Below are 13,242 nucleotides of genomic sequence, written 5' to 3'. Positions count from 1 at the left end.
TTTTTAAATCACTAAATTAAAAAAAATTATTACTATTTCACTGGAATTCTATACCCCATTCAAATACCTTTCATTTGAGGGCAGAAATAAGACACAATTTTAACTCTGCATTTTAAATGATGCAAAGAGTGAGTGTTCCCCCTGCCACCTTAAAACACCTTTATGAGTCATTGCATACTTTCTTTCTAAGGAACAACAGAGAGGATGAAAAGACTTCATCGAGTCGGCAGGCAACACAAACTGAGCGCTTGCATGGAACCCCAGGATCTGTGAGCAGCATCCACACGCACACTTGCTAGTCCTTGACCAGCATCACTGAGGCACACGGCCCCTGATGCCCACGGCCCACACCTGCTGGGTCAGAATCTGCACTTTAGCAAAAAAAAAAAAAAAACAAACAACTCCAGGTGACGTGTGTGCAGCAGGACTAAGTCTGGTCCCTGGAAGCTGTACGGAGAAGCCGTCTCTCTCCCATCTCTGCAACTGAAACGTGATTCAAAAACTTCACCTCTGACTCCGGAAATCTGGGCTTTTCCCCAGCACATCTCCCACTGCACACTCCTGTTCATCTCCCCTTGCGTGTATTCAAGCCTTTCCAAGGTGAGAACACACAAGAATCGCTTCCCCAGAATGAAAGCCCCTGACCACGGCCCCTTGTTTCTCGTCTTTCCCACCCAGACAGTCTTAGGAAGGAAGTTAAAACTTAGGAACAGACTTGTGTGCGTTTGCTCTGCATTTCCTCCTGTGTGTTTGCATACTGACGACTGAGCTTTGCTGGGGGGTCAGATGGTAAAGAATCTGTTTGCAATCTGGAAGACAGGGGGTTCATTTCCTGGGTTGGGACGATCCCCTGGAGAAGGGCATGGCAACCCACTCCAGTGTTCTTGCCTGGAGAATCCCATGGGCAAAGGAGCCTGGCGGGCTACAGTCCATGGGGTCGCAAAAGAGTCGGATGCGACTGAACAGTGGACACTTTACCTTTTCTACTGTTGAGTGGGACTTTATCATTGAATCTTCAAAGCAATGACCTTGTACTTGGCCTTCATCATAAAAACACCTACTATTTACCCCATCTCTGTTATGTTCTGTCACTGTTTAAATGCTTTAATGTATGTTTTATCATTTACTTAAATTAGCTTTAGCAATTTCCAAGACATTCCACTCCTTGTGTGGCTACCTGCCTAGTCCCTCTTCCCAGACAGGATAAGTCTTTAAATCATTCCAAATAGCCTCCAGTCTCAGTCTGTAACAAATTTTCAAACCTCATCAGTTCTCCTAGAGTCTCGTATAATTCTATACTCCCCAGCGCCACATAAAAATTCACTGAAAATTGAGCCTCACTCCTCGGGGAAAAAGAAAGGCTACATTTCATGGAGAACGTGTTCCACCCAGAGACTAATTCACCCAATGACAACAAAACATCATTCCATATTCTTGATATCCTCATTTTCCAGGATCATGAAACTGGTTCTAACGAGGACAGCTTCTTTTATAAAACGATGGTAAAGGAAATCTCATAGCAATTATAAAATTCTTTACCATTTCGCAAACCGTTTCAGTTCCATGACTTCCACCCCAAGTTGAAAACTTGGACCAAATCTGTACCTTACCCAAAGATCACAACCCAGAATCTATCGCCAACACATTTCTTTACTATAAAAATATAAAAGCTAAACGTCCAGCATTTGTAAAAATAAAACCTTATTCGTTGTAGTAATAGGAGCTAACACTTTCGGAAAATGTGCAGGTCCTCCTAGCCACCACTGCTCTCTGCAAACCACTCCCTTACGCCAAGAGAAGAACACTTCCACGCGTCCCCCTTCACACCCGCCCATGCCCGGAAGCTGGGCCCACGTGCCTTCAGTTGCTCGGTCGTGTCCGACTCTCTGCGACCCCACGGACTGCAGCACGCCAGGCCTCCCTGTCCATCACCAACTCCCAGAGTTTACTCAAACTCACGTCCATCGAGTCAGTGATGCCACCCAACCATCTCATCCTCTGTCGTCCCCTTCTCCTCCCACCTTCAGTCTTTCCCAGCATCAGGGTCTTTTCAAATGAATCAGCTCTTTGCATCAGGTGGCCAAAGGATTGGAGTTTCAGCTTCAACATCAGTCCTTCCAATGAACATTCAGGACTGACTTCCTTTAGAAAGGACTGGTTGGATCTCCCTGCTGTCCAAGGGACTCTCAAGAGTCTTCTCCAACACCACAGTTCAAAAGCATCAGTGCCAAAGTCCATCTGCACATTTCCCTTCATAGGGATGTTCTAATCAGGTCAGCCACTGTTCTGATACACTGAAGCCAAAGACTGCGAACGTGTAGCAAATTCTATGCGCCAATCTGCTGTCTCATGCACACACCTGGGCCAGATTATATAATTTTATCTGTTTAGCTCTCATCTGTTTCTAGTACCTTTAACTCTTACAGAAACACATCCAGACACATGAGGGCTCTGCCTGAATTCCTCAAGTGATGCATTTACTTAACACCCCAGATCGGAAGACAACGAAACTGGACTGTGGAGGAGCAGAAGGAAGACAAGGTTTGATGGCAAGAAGTGGGGTGTGATGAACACCACAGTTTTGGAGTGTGATGAACACACCACACTTTTGGGGGGTCTCTTTTCAGTCATGCTGGAATATCCCAAGGCCAAGGAGACCCTGAAGTTAGTGAGGAACCTTGCTCTTCCTTTAATACCTTGAAGGACCTTGAATGAAGTCTGATTTTGCACAATCAAAGCTTCCTTCTCATTTGAGAGCAAGTCTCTGAACACACGAATGGTTGGGACAACGACTTTACCTAAGAGACAGGCTCATTCTGTACTTTCTGCTGAGGGACGTAAAACTCTTGTCTTCCACTCTGGGCGTTGTGACATGGAGCAGGTTTGACAGAGGTGCCTGGGGACAGAGGGCGGTGGGAAAGAAACATAACTAGAAGCCACACGCCCTCGATTTTATGTCTCATTTCTCTGCCTCTCAACAATGTCATCTCATTTTCTCCTTGCGTGTCAGCTTTATTGTCCACAAAGTTCACCTAGCAAAATTCAGACCTAACTTCTCCCAAGAATTGCCATGAAAATCAAATGGAGTAAGATGGAAAAAAATATTTGGTAGCACAAAGAAATAAATCAATGTTGCTCTCTGTGGCCGAGTGCCAGCCTCCTTTATGTTCTTATTTTTACCCTGACAAGGACCAGATCACCAGGCAGACCGAATGTCAAGTTCAATACCAACCAGAGATGCTTCCCTCACTGACTCACACCTGATGTAGGTGAGCGCTCAGCTTTCCAATACCCCTAGTGCACAGTTCAGATGGCCAGTGTTGACTGCCAGCTGACATCCTGCTAGAGTGGGCATGTTAGGAAGTCAAAAACATCACAGGTGAAGGTGGGAGGTGTATCGTCACCAAGAAGGCCCTGTGTAAACTACAATGTATCCTGAGCCATCAAAAGTAAGTCAACAACAGCTGTAACACAGATGATTATCTTACATGCTGCTGGCAAGGAAAAAAGATGCTTTCTCTTACAATGTCAGATTCCATCAATTGTAAGAAAGAACATTTAAACTTAGGAAGACATGCGTTTTATGATCAGTAAGACAAACTTTCATAGTTTATCATGGTTCTTAGGATTTTATAAAAGTAAGAGGAAGGGAATAATAGCTAATAAACTAAAGCAACAAAGCACAATCTATCCATGTACCTATTGTGGAAAAAAAAAAAAAACACATTTTATAACACATGAGAAATCATCTGTTATGACCCACAGAAAGAGTCCTGAAAGATTCCTGCCCTAATACATTTAACTTTTTTTTTTGTTTTAAAAAATAAGATTGTTAGCTTTGCCTATAGCCTCAAACGGTAGCGAAAGCAGAACGGTATCCATATCAAATGAGAAGTTGAAAGGGTCAGTACATGAGAAGGTGATGAATCGGTTCCAGGTATGTTATTTTATATATATATGCCCCTGGGGGCTTCCCTGGTGGTCCAGCGGTTAACAGTTCACCTGCCGATGCAGGGGACGTGGGTTCCATTCCCTGGGCTGGGAAGATCCCACATACCACAGCAACTCAGCTTGTGCACCACGGCTACTGAGCCTGTGCTCCGGGGCTGCAAGCTGCAACTATTGAAGCCCACACGTCTAGAGCCCGTGCTCTGCAACGAGAGAAGCCACCGCCGTGAGCCTACGCCACATCGCAACAACCAGAACTTTCTGCTCGCTGCCGCTAGTGAAGCCCTGTGCCCAGCAATGAAGACCTAGCACAGCCAAAAAACAAACAAACAAGATGCCCCTGAAAATCCTTTCCATGCAGGATAATTCTAAGACCAAACTTACCAAGAACAATGGTTTATGTTTAGACATGGGTGCTGGTGATACAGATGAAGACAGGATGGCAGTCTGACTGGGTAGGGGGGTTATGTGGGTATCATGATGCCTTGTGGTTCTTCTTCCCTGCTGGCTCAGAAGACGGTAAAAGCGTCTGCCTACAATGCAGGAGACCCAGGTTTGATCCCTGAGTCGGGAAGATCCCCTAGAGAAGTGAATGGCAACCCCACTCCAGTACTCTTGCCTGGAACATCCCATGGACGGAGGAGACTGGCGGGCTACAGTCCATGGGGTTGCAAAGAGTCAGACACGACTGAGTGACTTCACTCAGAAAGTGGGACATACTTTCTGGGAATGGCCAGATTTTCGCCAAAGTTCCAGCTTTATGGACCACACGACATATCACAACGACCCAACTCTGCTCTTCTAACACAACAGCAGTTGTTTACATTAAAAAAAAAAACCAAAACTGTTCTGACTACGTTCCAATAAAACCTGAATTACAAAAGCAAGGGACAGACTGGGTTTTGCTCTTCGGGGTGTGGTTTGCAAGCTCACGCCTTTGAAGATAAAGCTTGGACCATTTTACAAGTGGATACACTGGACCAAATCTCTAATTGTCTAGTTGTTTCTGCCATAGAAGACTAAAATCTGGAGTGGTCCTGGGTTCGGACTCTTAGAAAGGGAAAGCTTAGGTTCTTGACGATATGGAACCTGGATACCTTCTTAACACAAAATGTAGTAACCAGGAGGATGGACAGGTCTTCTCAATGAATGTCTAGCCTTGAAAACACTGAAACAGGAATGAGTCCTTCCAAGATTCAGTCTCTTTAAGCAAAAGTCAGACATTTATTAGCACAATAAAACAGGAGCAAAAAAAAAACACACAAAAAAAACACAGGAATAAGAACAATCAGAGCAACTAAAGTTGAATATTAAGGCTTCAGCTTTTGGACCATTGGGCTGGGAGCTCTCTACAAAGTTCCTCATGTTAAGTAGCCCTCTTTTCCCCACCTTTCAAGTTTCAACAAAGCTTTCTGCCACTGCATATCACAATTTGGACACACATCCCTTTTTTTTTTTAAATATTTTTGGCTGTGCTGGGTCTTTGCCGCCTCACGGGCTTGCTTAATTGTGCCTAGAGGGCCCAACATTAGTTGTAACGGGCAGGCTTCCAGTCTCATTTAAATAAACCAGACGTGGTTCAGAAGCCCCCACGGTTATTTCAGACAGAACGAGATTCGTAGAAGCCCACTATCACGTCTGAAATTGCACGGAGAAAGGTTTCAAATGACGTTCAGTTGTATTTCCCGTTTCAGGGATCTGACATAAACCCACTAACCCAGACTCAGGGATGTTAATGGATAATGCGTTTCTCAAGTGAATAGCACATCCTGTTCCTCTAGACTTGACAGCAGCACATTTTCATTCCTAGAGATGTGTGGTCTGTGTGCAGAATAGAATACAAAATAAAACAGAATGTAGGGCAGGCAGAGGTGGTCTCATGCTCCTGGTCTTTGCATGCATGAATTGCTTTGCTTTACATTCCACTTCTGATCAGGGTGCTCTGTTCTGCGTCTCAAGAGACCTGAATCCCCTCTTTTTACCTGCTTCTGTATTAGACACGAGCTTCCCTGGGTCGGGAAGATCCCCTGGAGAAGGACCTGGCAACCCACTCAGGTATTCATGGACTGTAGCCCGCCACGCTCCTCTGCCCATGGAATCACAAGAGTTTGACTTGACTTAGTGACCAAACCGCCAACTCTCAATTAGACAGGGTGCAGAGTGAGCCTCACTGAGTCACAACCTGTCTGATGTCATCACCTCCCGTGTGTGTGTGTCTGTGTGTGTGTGTGTCTGTGTGTGTGTGTGTGTGTGTGTGTGTGTGTGTGTACACTTCTAATCAACACAACACGGCTGAGGCTAAGCACTTCACTGCTGAGATTATGTTGTGTTACATAAAATTCTGTCTCAGCAGGCTGGAGATCAGGATGCTACTGCCAGTCTTAAGAAAAAAGCTATTTTGTGATCTGCCGCTGAAGGGGGCCACACAGGGAGGGGCCACAAGCACCTCCCAGGAGCTCAGAGTGGACCCCAGCCACACGTCATCAATGCGGCAGGCCCACAGTCTCACCACTGCAAGGAAACGGATGCTGCCAACGACTGCGATGAGTTGACAGCAGACTTCTCCCACAGTCGAGCCCCCAGATGAGAAGGGACCCCAGCCAATACCTTGACTTCAACCACGACAGATGCTGGGCAGACAGTGCAGTTAAGCTCTACCCAAGCTCCTGACCCAAAGAAATGGTGGGATGAGATACCAGTGCCCATAAACAGAACGTTAGAGTTCTAATTTAAAAAAAAAGTACGCAACAGGCAACAAAAAGTTTATAGCACAGAGAACCGTAGTCAGTATCTTGTAATAACCTATGATGGAAAATAATATGAAAAATAATGGATGTGTTTAAGTATAACTGAATCATTTGGGAACCTGAAACACTGTAACTCAAGTATACGTCAATAAAATATATATATTAAAGAAAAAAAAACAGCAAGCGAACAAAACAAGATTTGGGTGTGGATTCAGCCACATAAGTTTGAGGGTGATCTGTTATGAGATGAGGGGCATGTAATATAAACATATATTATACCGAGGCCTTCTCAGGTGGTAAAGAATCCACCTGCCAATGCAGGAGACCTGGGTTCGATCCCTGGGTTGGGAAGATCCCCTGGAGGAGGGAAAGGCTACCCACTCCAGTCTTCTGGCCTGGAGAATCCCATGGACTGTATAGTCCATGAGGTCGCAAAGAGTCGGACACGACTGAGCGACTTTCACTTTCACTTTCTGGGCATCTGCAGTGGGTGAGCCCAAGGGCTTGAAAATTTCCAGCTTCCACTCCTGCACGCTTCATGCACAACTCCGATGACCTTCATGTCGATCAGAAGGTCAGATGGTATTGGGAACGTGGATGTATCTCATGGACCCTAAAACTATAGGGGCTGTTACGATGCCAGGTCCACAGGCATGTCTTCAGGACAGAGTCTGTGTGCCCTCTGAGGTGAAACTCAGGCAACAGGACCACACTCACATGGTCGGGGAAGGGCTTGGGGGGAGGACCAGACCCACCCCTGTGATCATCCGAACAGTTCGGAAGTTCTGATCGGCCCCGGTTCCATCTGGAGCAGACCTGCAGCAGGGCCTCCCACTGACACCACTCAGGCACGTCTCTGCTTCCCTCACCACCACTCCACAGTGGTGCTCTGGTTCCCATGTGGACCCAAGTCACGTCCTCGAGGCCCCTGTGGACTTTCTGATCCTCCTCACACTGAGTGGCCACTGTGTGGTCAGCCTGTCTGCTTCACAGCAGGGCCCCTGGTCTGCCCTGGAGAATTGCTCTTGTTCAGTTGCTAAGTCATGTCTGACTCTTTGGAACCCCATGGACTGCAGCACGCCAGGCTTCCCTGTCCTTCACCATCTCCTGGAGTTTACTCAAACTCATGTCCATTGAGTCGGTGATGCCATCCAGCCATCTGTCGTCCCCTTCTCCTCCCGCTTTCAATCTTCCCCAGCATCTGGGTCTTTTCAAATGAGTCAGCTCTTTGCATCAGGTGGCCAAAGTACTAGAGCTTCAGCAGCACTCCTTCCAGTGAATCTTCAGGGCTGATTTCCTTTGGGATGGACTGGTTGGCTCTCCTTGCAGTCCAAGGCACTCTTAAGTCTTCTCCCTGCTCTGGAGGATGCAGTGCTGCAAAGCAGCACCCTCTTTCTTTGGCACAAGCAGTGACTTTAGACAGCAATTGCCCAGGACAGGAGTGCTCTGTTATCTAACTGAGAGCATGGGGAAAGGAAGGTGCCTTCTGCACAGGAAAATGTGGGCCAGTCTCAGCCCGGGGGGTGGCCGGCCCAGAGGAAGATCAAATGGTCTGAGAACCCCGCCACTCATAAAACACGAGTGAAGTGAAGTGAAAGTCGCTCAGTTGTGTCCAACTCTTTGCGACCCCACGGACTGTCTGTGGAATTCTCTAGGCCAGAATACCGGAGAGGGTAGCCTTTCCGTTCTCCAGGGGATCTTGCCCACCCAGGGATTGAACCCAGGTCTCCTGCATTGCAGGAAGATTCTTTACCAGCTGAGCCACCAGGGAAGCCCATAAAACGCGAGGCTCCTTCCAAAAGGCACGAGCATTTCAACCTCATGCCAAGAGCCACCCAGAGAAGAGTTATCCTGTGAGGTGGAGAAGCTGCCAGAGGCTTGTCATTTTTTTTAATGTATAGTAAAAAACGAAAATAATTTCCCTGCCTAATTAATAATAGAAGTAGTGAGTGGTGAGGCTTTAAGTCCACGAAAAGTCACTTCAGTCGTGTCCAATGCTCTGTGACCCCATGGACTGTAGCCCGCCAGGCTCCTGTGTCCATGGGATTCTCCAGCTTAAGCATACTGGAGTGGGTTGCTATGGCCTTCTCCAGGGGATCTTCCGACTCAGGGATGGAACCCGAGTATCTTAAGTCTCTTGTGTTGGCAGGCGAGGTTCTTGACCAGTAGTGCCAGCTGGGTTTTTAGAGGTCTCAACAATTTTGTTGACTGTGAATGTACACACACACACACACACCCCCCGCAGAAGTAAACTGAGCCTCCCAGCCCCAGAAGGACACGATGCCCTCCCGAATGCCCAGGGCTCCTTGGTGCACGGCTTGGCCTGTGGCCGCACGCACACCCCTTACCTCGCAGAAGCTCTGGCACTGCTGATTTCGCAGGTCCCAGGACACCTTGCAGGGCTCCAGGCACTGGGAGAGAGAACGGTGAAGACCCATCAGTGGACACAGGTGACAAACAGGGCCCCAGAGGAAAGGTCCCCACTGTGCATGCCCCAGCGCTTCCGAGTGACTCTGGGAGATCCAGCTAAACCTCCCCCCATCTCAAATGTGCATCCTGGGAAGCTGATGGGATTCCTTGGAAAAGACCCTGATGCTGGGAAAGATTGAAGGCAGGAGGAGAAGGGGATGACAGAGGATGGGGTGGTTGGATGGCATCAATGGACATAAGTTTGGGTAAACTCCAGGAGCTGGTGATGGGCACGGAGGCCCGGCACGCTGCAGTCCATGGGGTCGCAAAGAGTCAGACACGACTGAGCGACTGAACTGAACTGAACTCTTAAATATGATTTATACACATGATTTAATAAATCAAAGATAATAGCCAGGATCCGTTGTTCAGCAACAATTTTAATAAAAAATAATAATATTATGGAATAAACAACGTATATATACACATAAATGCACTTTGTTATATATATGTAGTACTACTTATATAACTCATTAAATATACATTATCTATATATCAAAATGAAGAAGAGACAACAGCCTTCATGATTGAAATCAAAATGATACTTTCACATGAATGGATACATGATTCTCAAAATATATTTTAAGACAACAGTTAATTAATTAACTTATCCATTATTAAATATTCATTATGTCCAGTTAAGCGCCAGTTATCTAAATGTTGGTATGCTCATGGCTCCCATAAGCTCATGATTATTCCAGAGCTTTCATATATTCAAAGCTGCATACAGGAAAGCAAACCACTGACCGTATCAACTGTCAGTCCGTCATAGGACTGCTCTCAACGTGTGATCAGTGACCAGCAACAGGAGCCTCACCTTGCAGGGTGTCAGAAATGCAAGCCCACGACCGGCCCCTACACCAACAGAGTCAGATCTCTGGGATCAAAACCCAAGATTCTCTTTTAGCAATTTCATCTGGAAATCTCGGTGCTGACACTGATCTTTAAAAAGAGCTACGCTAGTGTGGTAAACATTTTCCCATACACACGTGTATCCAATCTCACACGGTATACCCTAAACTTACACGATGTTATATATGTTCATTGTATCTCAATAAAGTTGGGGGGAAAAATAACTGCTACAGGATTTCATGACAACAGTCTTTTTCTTGTTCCATGTAAACTTCAAGGGGCAAGCTATTTCTTCCGAGAATATTCTAGATTTTATTTTCTTTAATACTGAATATAAAAGATTCATTCTTGGTTACTTAATGACAAAAATGTTAAGCTCATCCATGCTTTTCCAAGACCTGTACAAGCTTGTCCCAAGTAAATTAGTGTTCACCTCTCCCAAGTATGTTCTAAAACAAATATATAGATTTTCGTCAATATAGCAATTCTAAAAGAATACCATTTTCTAACACTAATGAAATAATTTAAAAACTTAAATGAAACAGTGTAAACACTTGTCCACCTTACATATTTTATAAACTCCCTAAAGAGTTAATTTGTTTGCTAAACCTGTCCAATGCCTTACCTCTAAGCTGTCTTCCTTCTTTTCAGAACTGTGGCTCCTAGCCAAAAAAGTTGGTGCTTAGCCATTTAATAAATATGTTTAGCCCAACTCCTTCTCAAGACTACTCAAAATGAATTGATGGCACTCTTTAAAAATAACCTGCAATTTTTTTTTTTTATCTGAAAAAGTGTCGTATGACCGAGAAGGACCACTCCACAAGACCTGGGGATTTCTCCCAGACAGAGGCTGAGCTTCTGACAAGTTAAGTCTCCATCATTTCATTCAGGAAACATCCAACAAGCATTCATTCCATATAAAAACTGTTCAATGCAATGTGGCTAAAAAATATATCACAAAATAATTGTGTGAATCTGTCATTGCTGAACGTGTAAATTAGGAAAACAAGGTATTATATGTACACACTTGCATTTTGACAACTATAGACACCAGTGTATTAAAAAGTCAGTCCTCTGTGATGTCCATATTACCAAATAACCATAATCCTGACAACTTGTGGAAAAAATACCTTATAGAACACAAACGGCATTAACAAAAAGGCATATGTCTGAAACACTAATGGCAGAGATACACGTGTGTTATGGGTTAGTCACTCAGTCGTGTCCGACTCTTTGCGACCCCATGGACTGTAGCCCACCAGGCTCCTTTGTCCGTGGGATTCTCCAGGCAAGAATACTGGAGTGGGTTGCCATTTTCTTCTCCAAAAAGGCTGATGAAAGTGTGTAAAATCAAGAAACTATATTTATCTTCTTGTTAATCCACAAACTCTATCTTGTCAAATCTAGCATCAGTGTATGCAATTTAAAGTTCTATTTTAATTGCATGCTTGCTTCTTTTCCAATCATCACTAATCAGAAGCATTTAAATAAACACATCAACATATTATTAATGACAGGCAACATTGTCTTTTAGTAATCTTCCCTGTAGATGGTAAACAATCTGCCTGCCATGCAGGAGACCAGATTCAATCCCTGGGTCAGGAAGATCCCCTGGAGAAGGGCATGGCAACCCGCTACAGTATTCTTGCCTGGAGACTCCCATAGACAGAGGAGCCTAGTGGGCTACAGCCTGTGGGGTTGCAAAGAGTTGGACACGACTGAGCAACTAACGCTACGGCTACTACTGTGAAAATTAAAAGAACAACACAGATGTAAACATTTGAGTAAACCTTTGCAGGATGAGTTTGCCAAAGCTCTATTTCTTTATGATGCTACCGGCCAGGTAAAATGATTTCAACAAAAGCCAAAGATTTTAAAAAAGGCAGCCATTTCTCTCACACTTCAAACAAGAGTAGAACACTTCGTATTTCTCCAAGCAATAAAAAGTTTGCCAAAAAAGGTAGCCCCCAAAACTCTCTTCCATGTGTGAAGGGAATTGTTGTTCAGTCATTAAATCGTGTCTGACTCTTTGCGACCCCATGGACTGCAGCACGCAGTGAAGGGAATAGAAGACAGATAATCCTACAGACAGACAACTGCAGCTTTAAGTGCCTGGGTCACATACTGCCTCCAGCTAAAAATCAATCAATGAATAACAGCGATCAAAATGAATGTTCTAACAAGTGTTTCAGGCTTTCAAGTTTTAGGATGATCAACTGTTTGAAATCACTTCCTCCTAGGCTACTGATTCAAACTCAATGAAGGGAAACTTCAAATTTCAGAGAAAGCAACAAACAAAAAACCTGAGTGAGCTAATCACATTGATTGTCACTTGGAATGGAGCTATTGATTTCTGTTTTTACTTAATCTAGAAAGATACCCAGTAGTCATGTATGGATGTGAGAGTTGGACTATAAAGAAAGCTGAGCACCGAAGAATTGATGCTTTTGAACTGTGGTGTTGGAGAAGACTTGAGAGTCCCCTGGACTGCAAGGAGATCCCACCAGTCCATCCCAAAGGAAATGAGTCCCGAATATTCATTGGAAAGACTGATGCTGAAGCTGAAACGTCAACGCTTTGGCCACCTGAGGCAAAGAGCTGACTCATTTGAAAAGACGCTGACACTGGGAAAGATTGAAGGCAGGAGAAGAAGTGGATGACAGAGGATGAGATGGTTGGATGGCATCACCGACTCAACGGACATGAGTTTGAGTAAATTCCGGGAGTTGGTGATAGACAGGGAGGCCTGGCGTGCTGAGGTCCATGGGGTTGCAAAGAGTCGGACATGACTGAGTGACTGAACTGAACTGAACTAGAAAGATATGATCACAATATCGCTTTCTCAGAGGATAATTATACATTACATTACTATTTTGAGATATACAGTAATACAAGACATGTTCATACAATATTCCCCTCATGGAATACTGAGCAATGAGACTCTGTGACATTTATTACATTTACTACTCTACTCTCAGCATTGGGTAGCAGCTCAATAAACTGACAAAGTGAAATGTTGAATAAATGCACTGATAAATTGAAATGTTTTTATAATCAGCACTTAGGGTCAGAACACCCAAAAATCAATACTTTCAGGGACCAGGCTCACATGAGTAAGAGTGAAGGGGGTATATTGTGGACAACTGGAGGTGACAAAAAGAATGGTACACTGGGGAGGTCAGCCAATTATCTAGGAAACAACTGCTTTTCCCTGCCTTCTGGTCAT

The 13,242-nt window shown here is 44.8% G+C and overlaps 1 protein-coding gene across 1 annotated transcript in view; it reads right to left on the bottom strand.

Annotated features, from left to right (window-relative positions):
• Positions 1-13,242, bottom strand: part of ANOS1 (anosmin 1) — a 206,732-nt gene that overhangs the window by 78,653 nt on the left and 114,837 nt on the right. Inside the window, exon 3 of the mRNA XM_055563812.1 lies at positions 9,044-9,106. Coding sequence (XP_055419787.1) covers positions 9,044-9,106 — 63 coding nt within the window. The remainder of the gene's footprint in view (positions 1-9,043; positions 9,107-13,242) is intronic.

The sequence above is a fragment of the Bubalus kerabau genome, chromosome X, assembly GCF_029407905.1.
Source record: "Bubalus kerabau isolate K-KA32 ecotype Philippines breed swamp buffalo chromosome X, PCC_UOA_SB_1v2, whole genome shotgun sequence".
NCBI classification, from domain to species: domain Eukaryota; kingdom Metazoa; phylum Chordata; class Mammalia; order Artiodactyla; family Bovidae; genus Bubalus; species Bubalus kerabau.
Note: the sequence above shows the minus strand (reverse complement) of the source record. Positions and strands in the feature narration are given on the sequence as shown.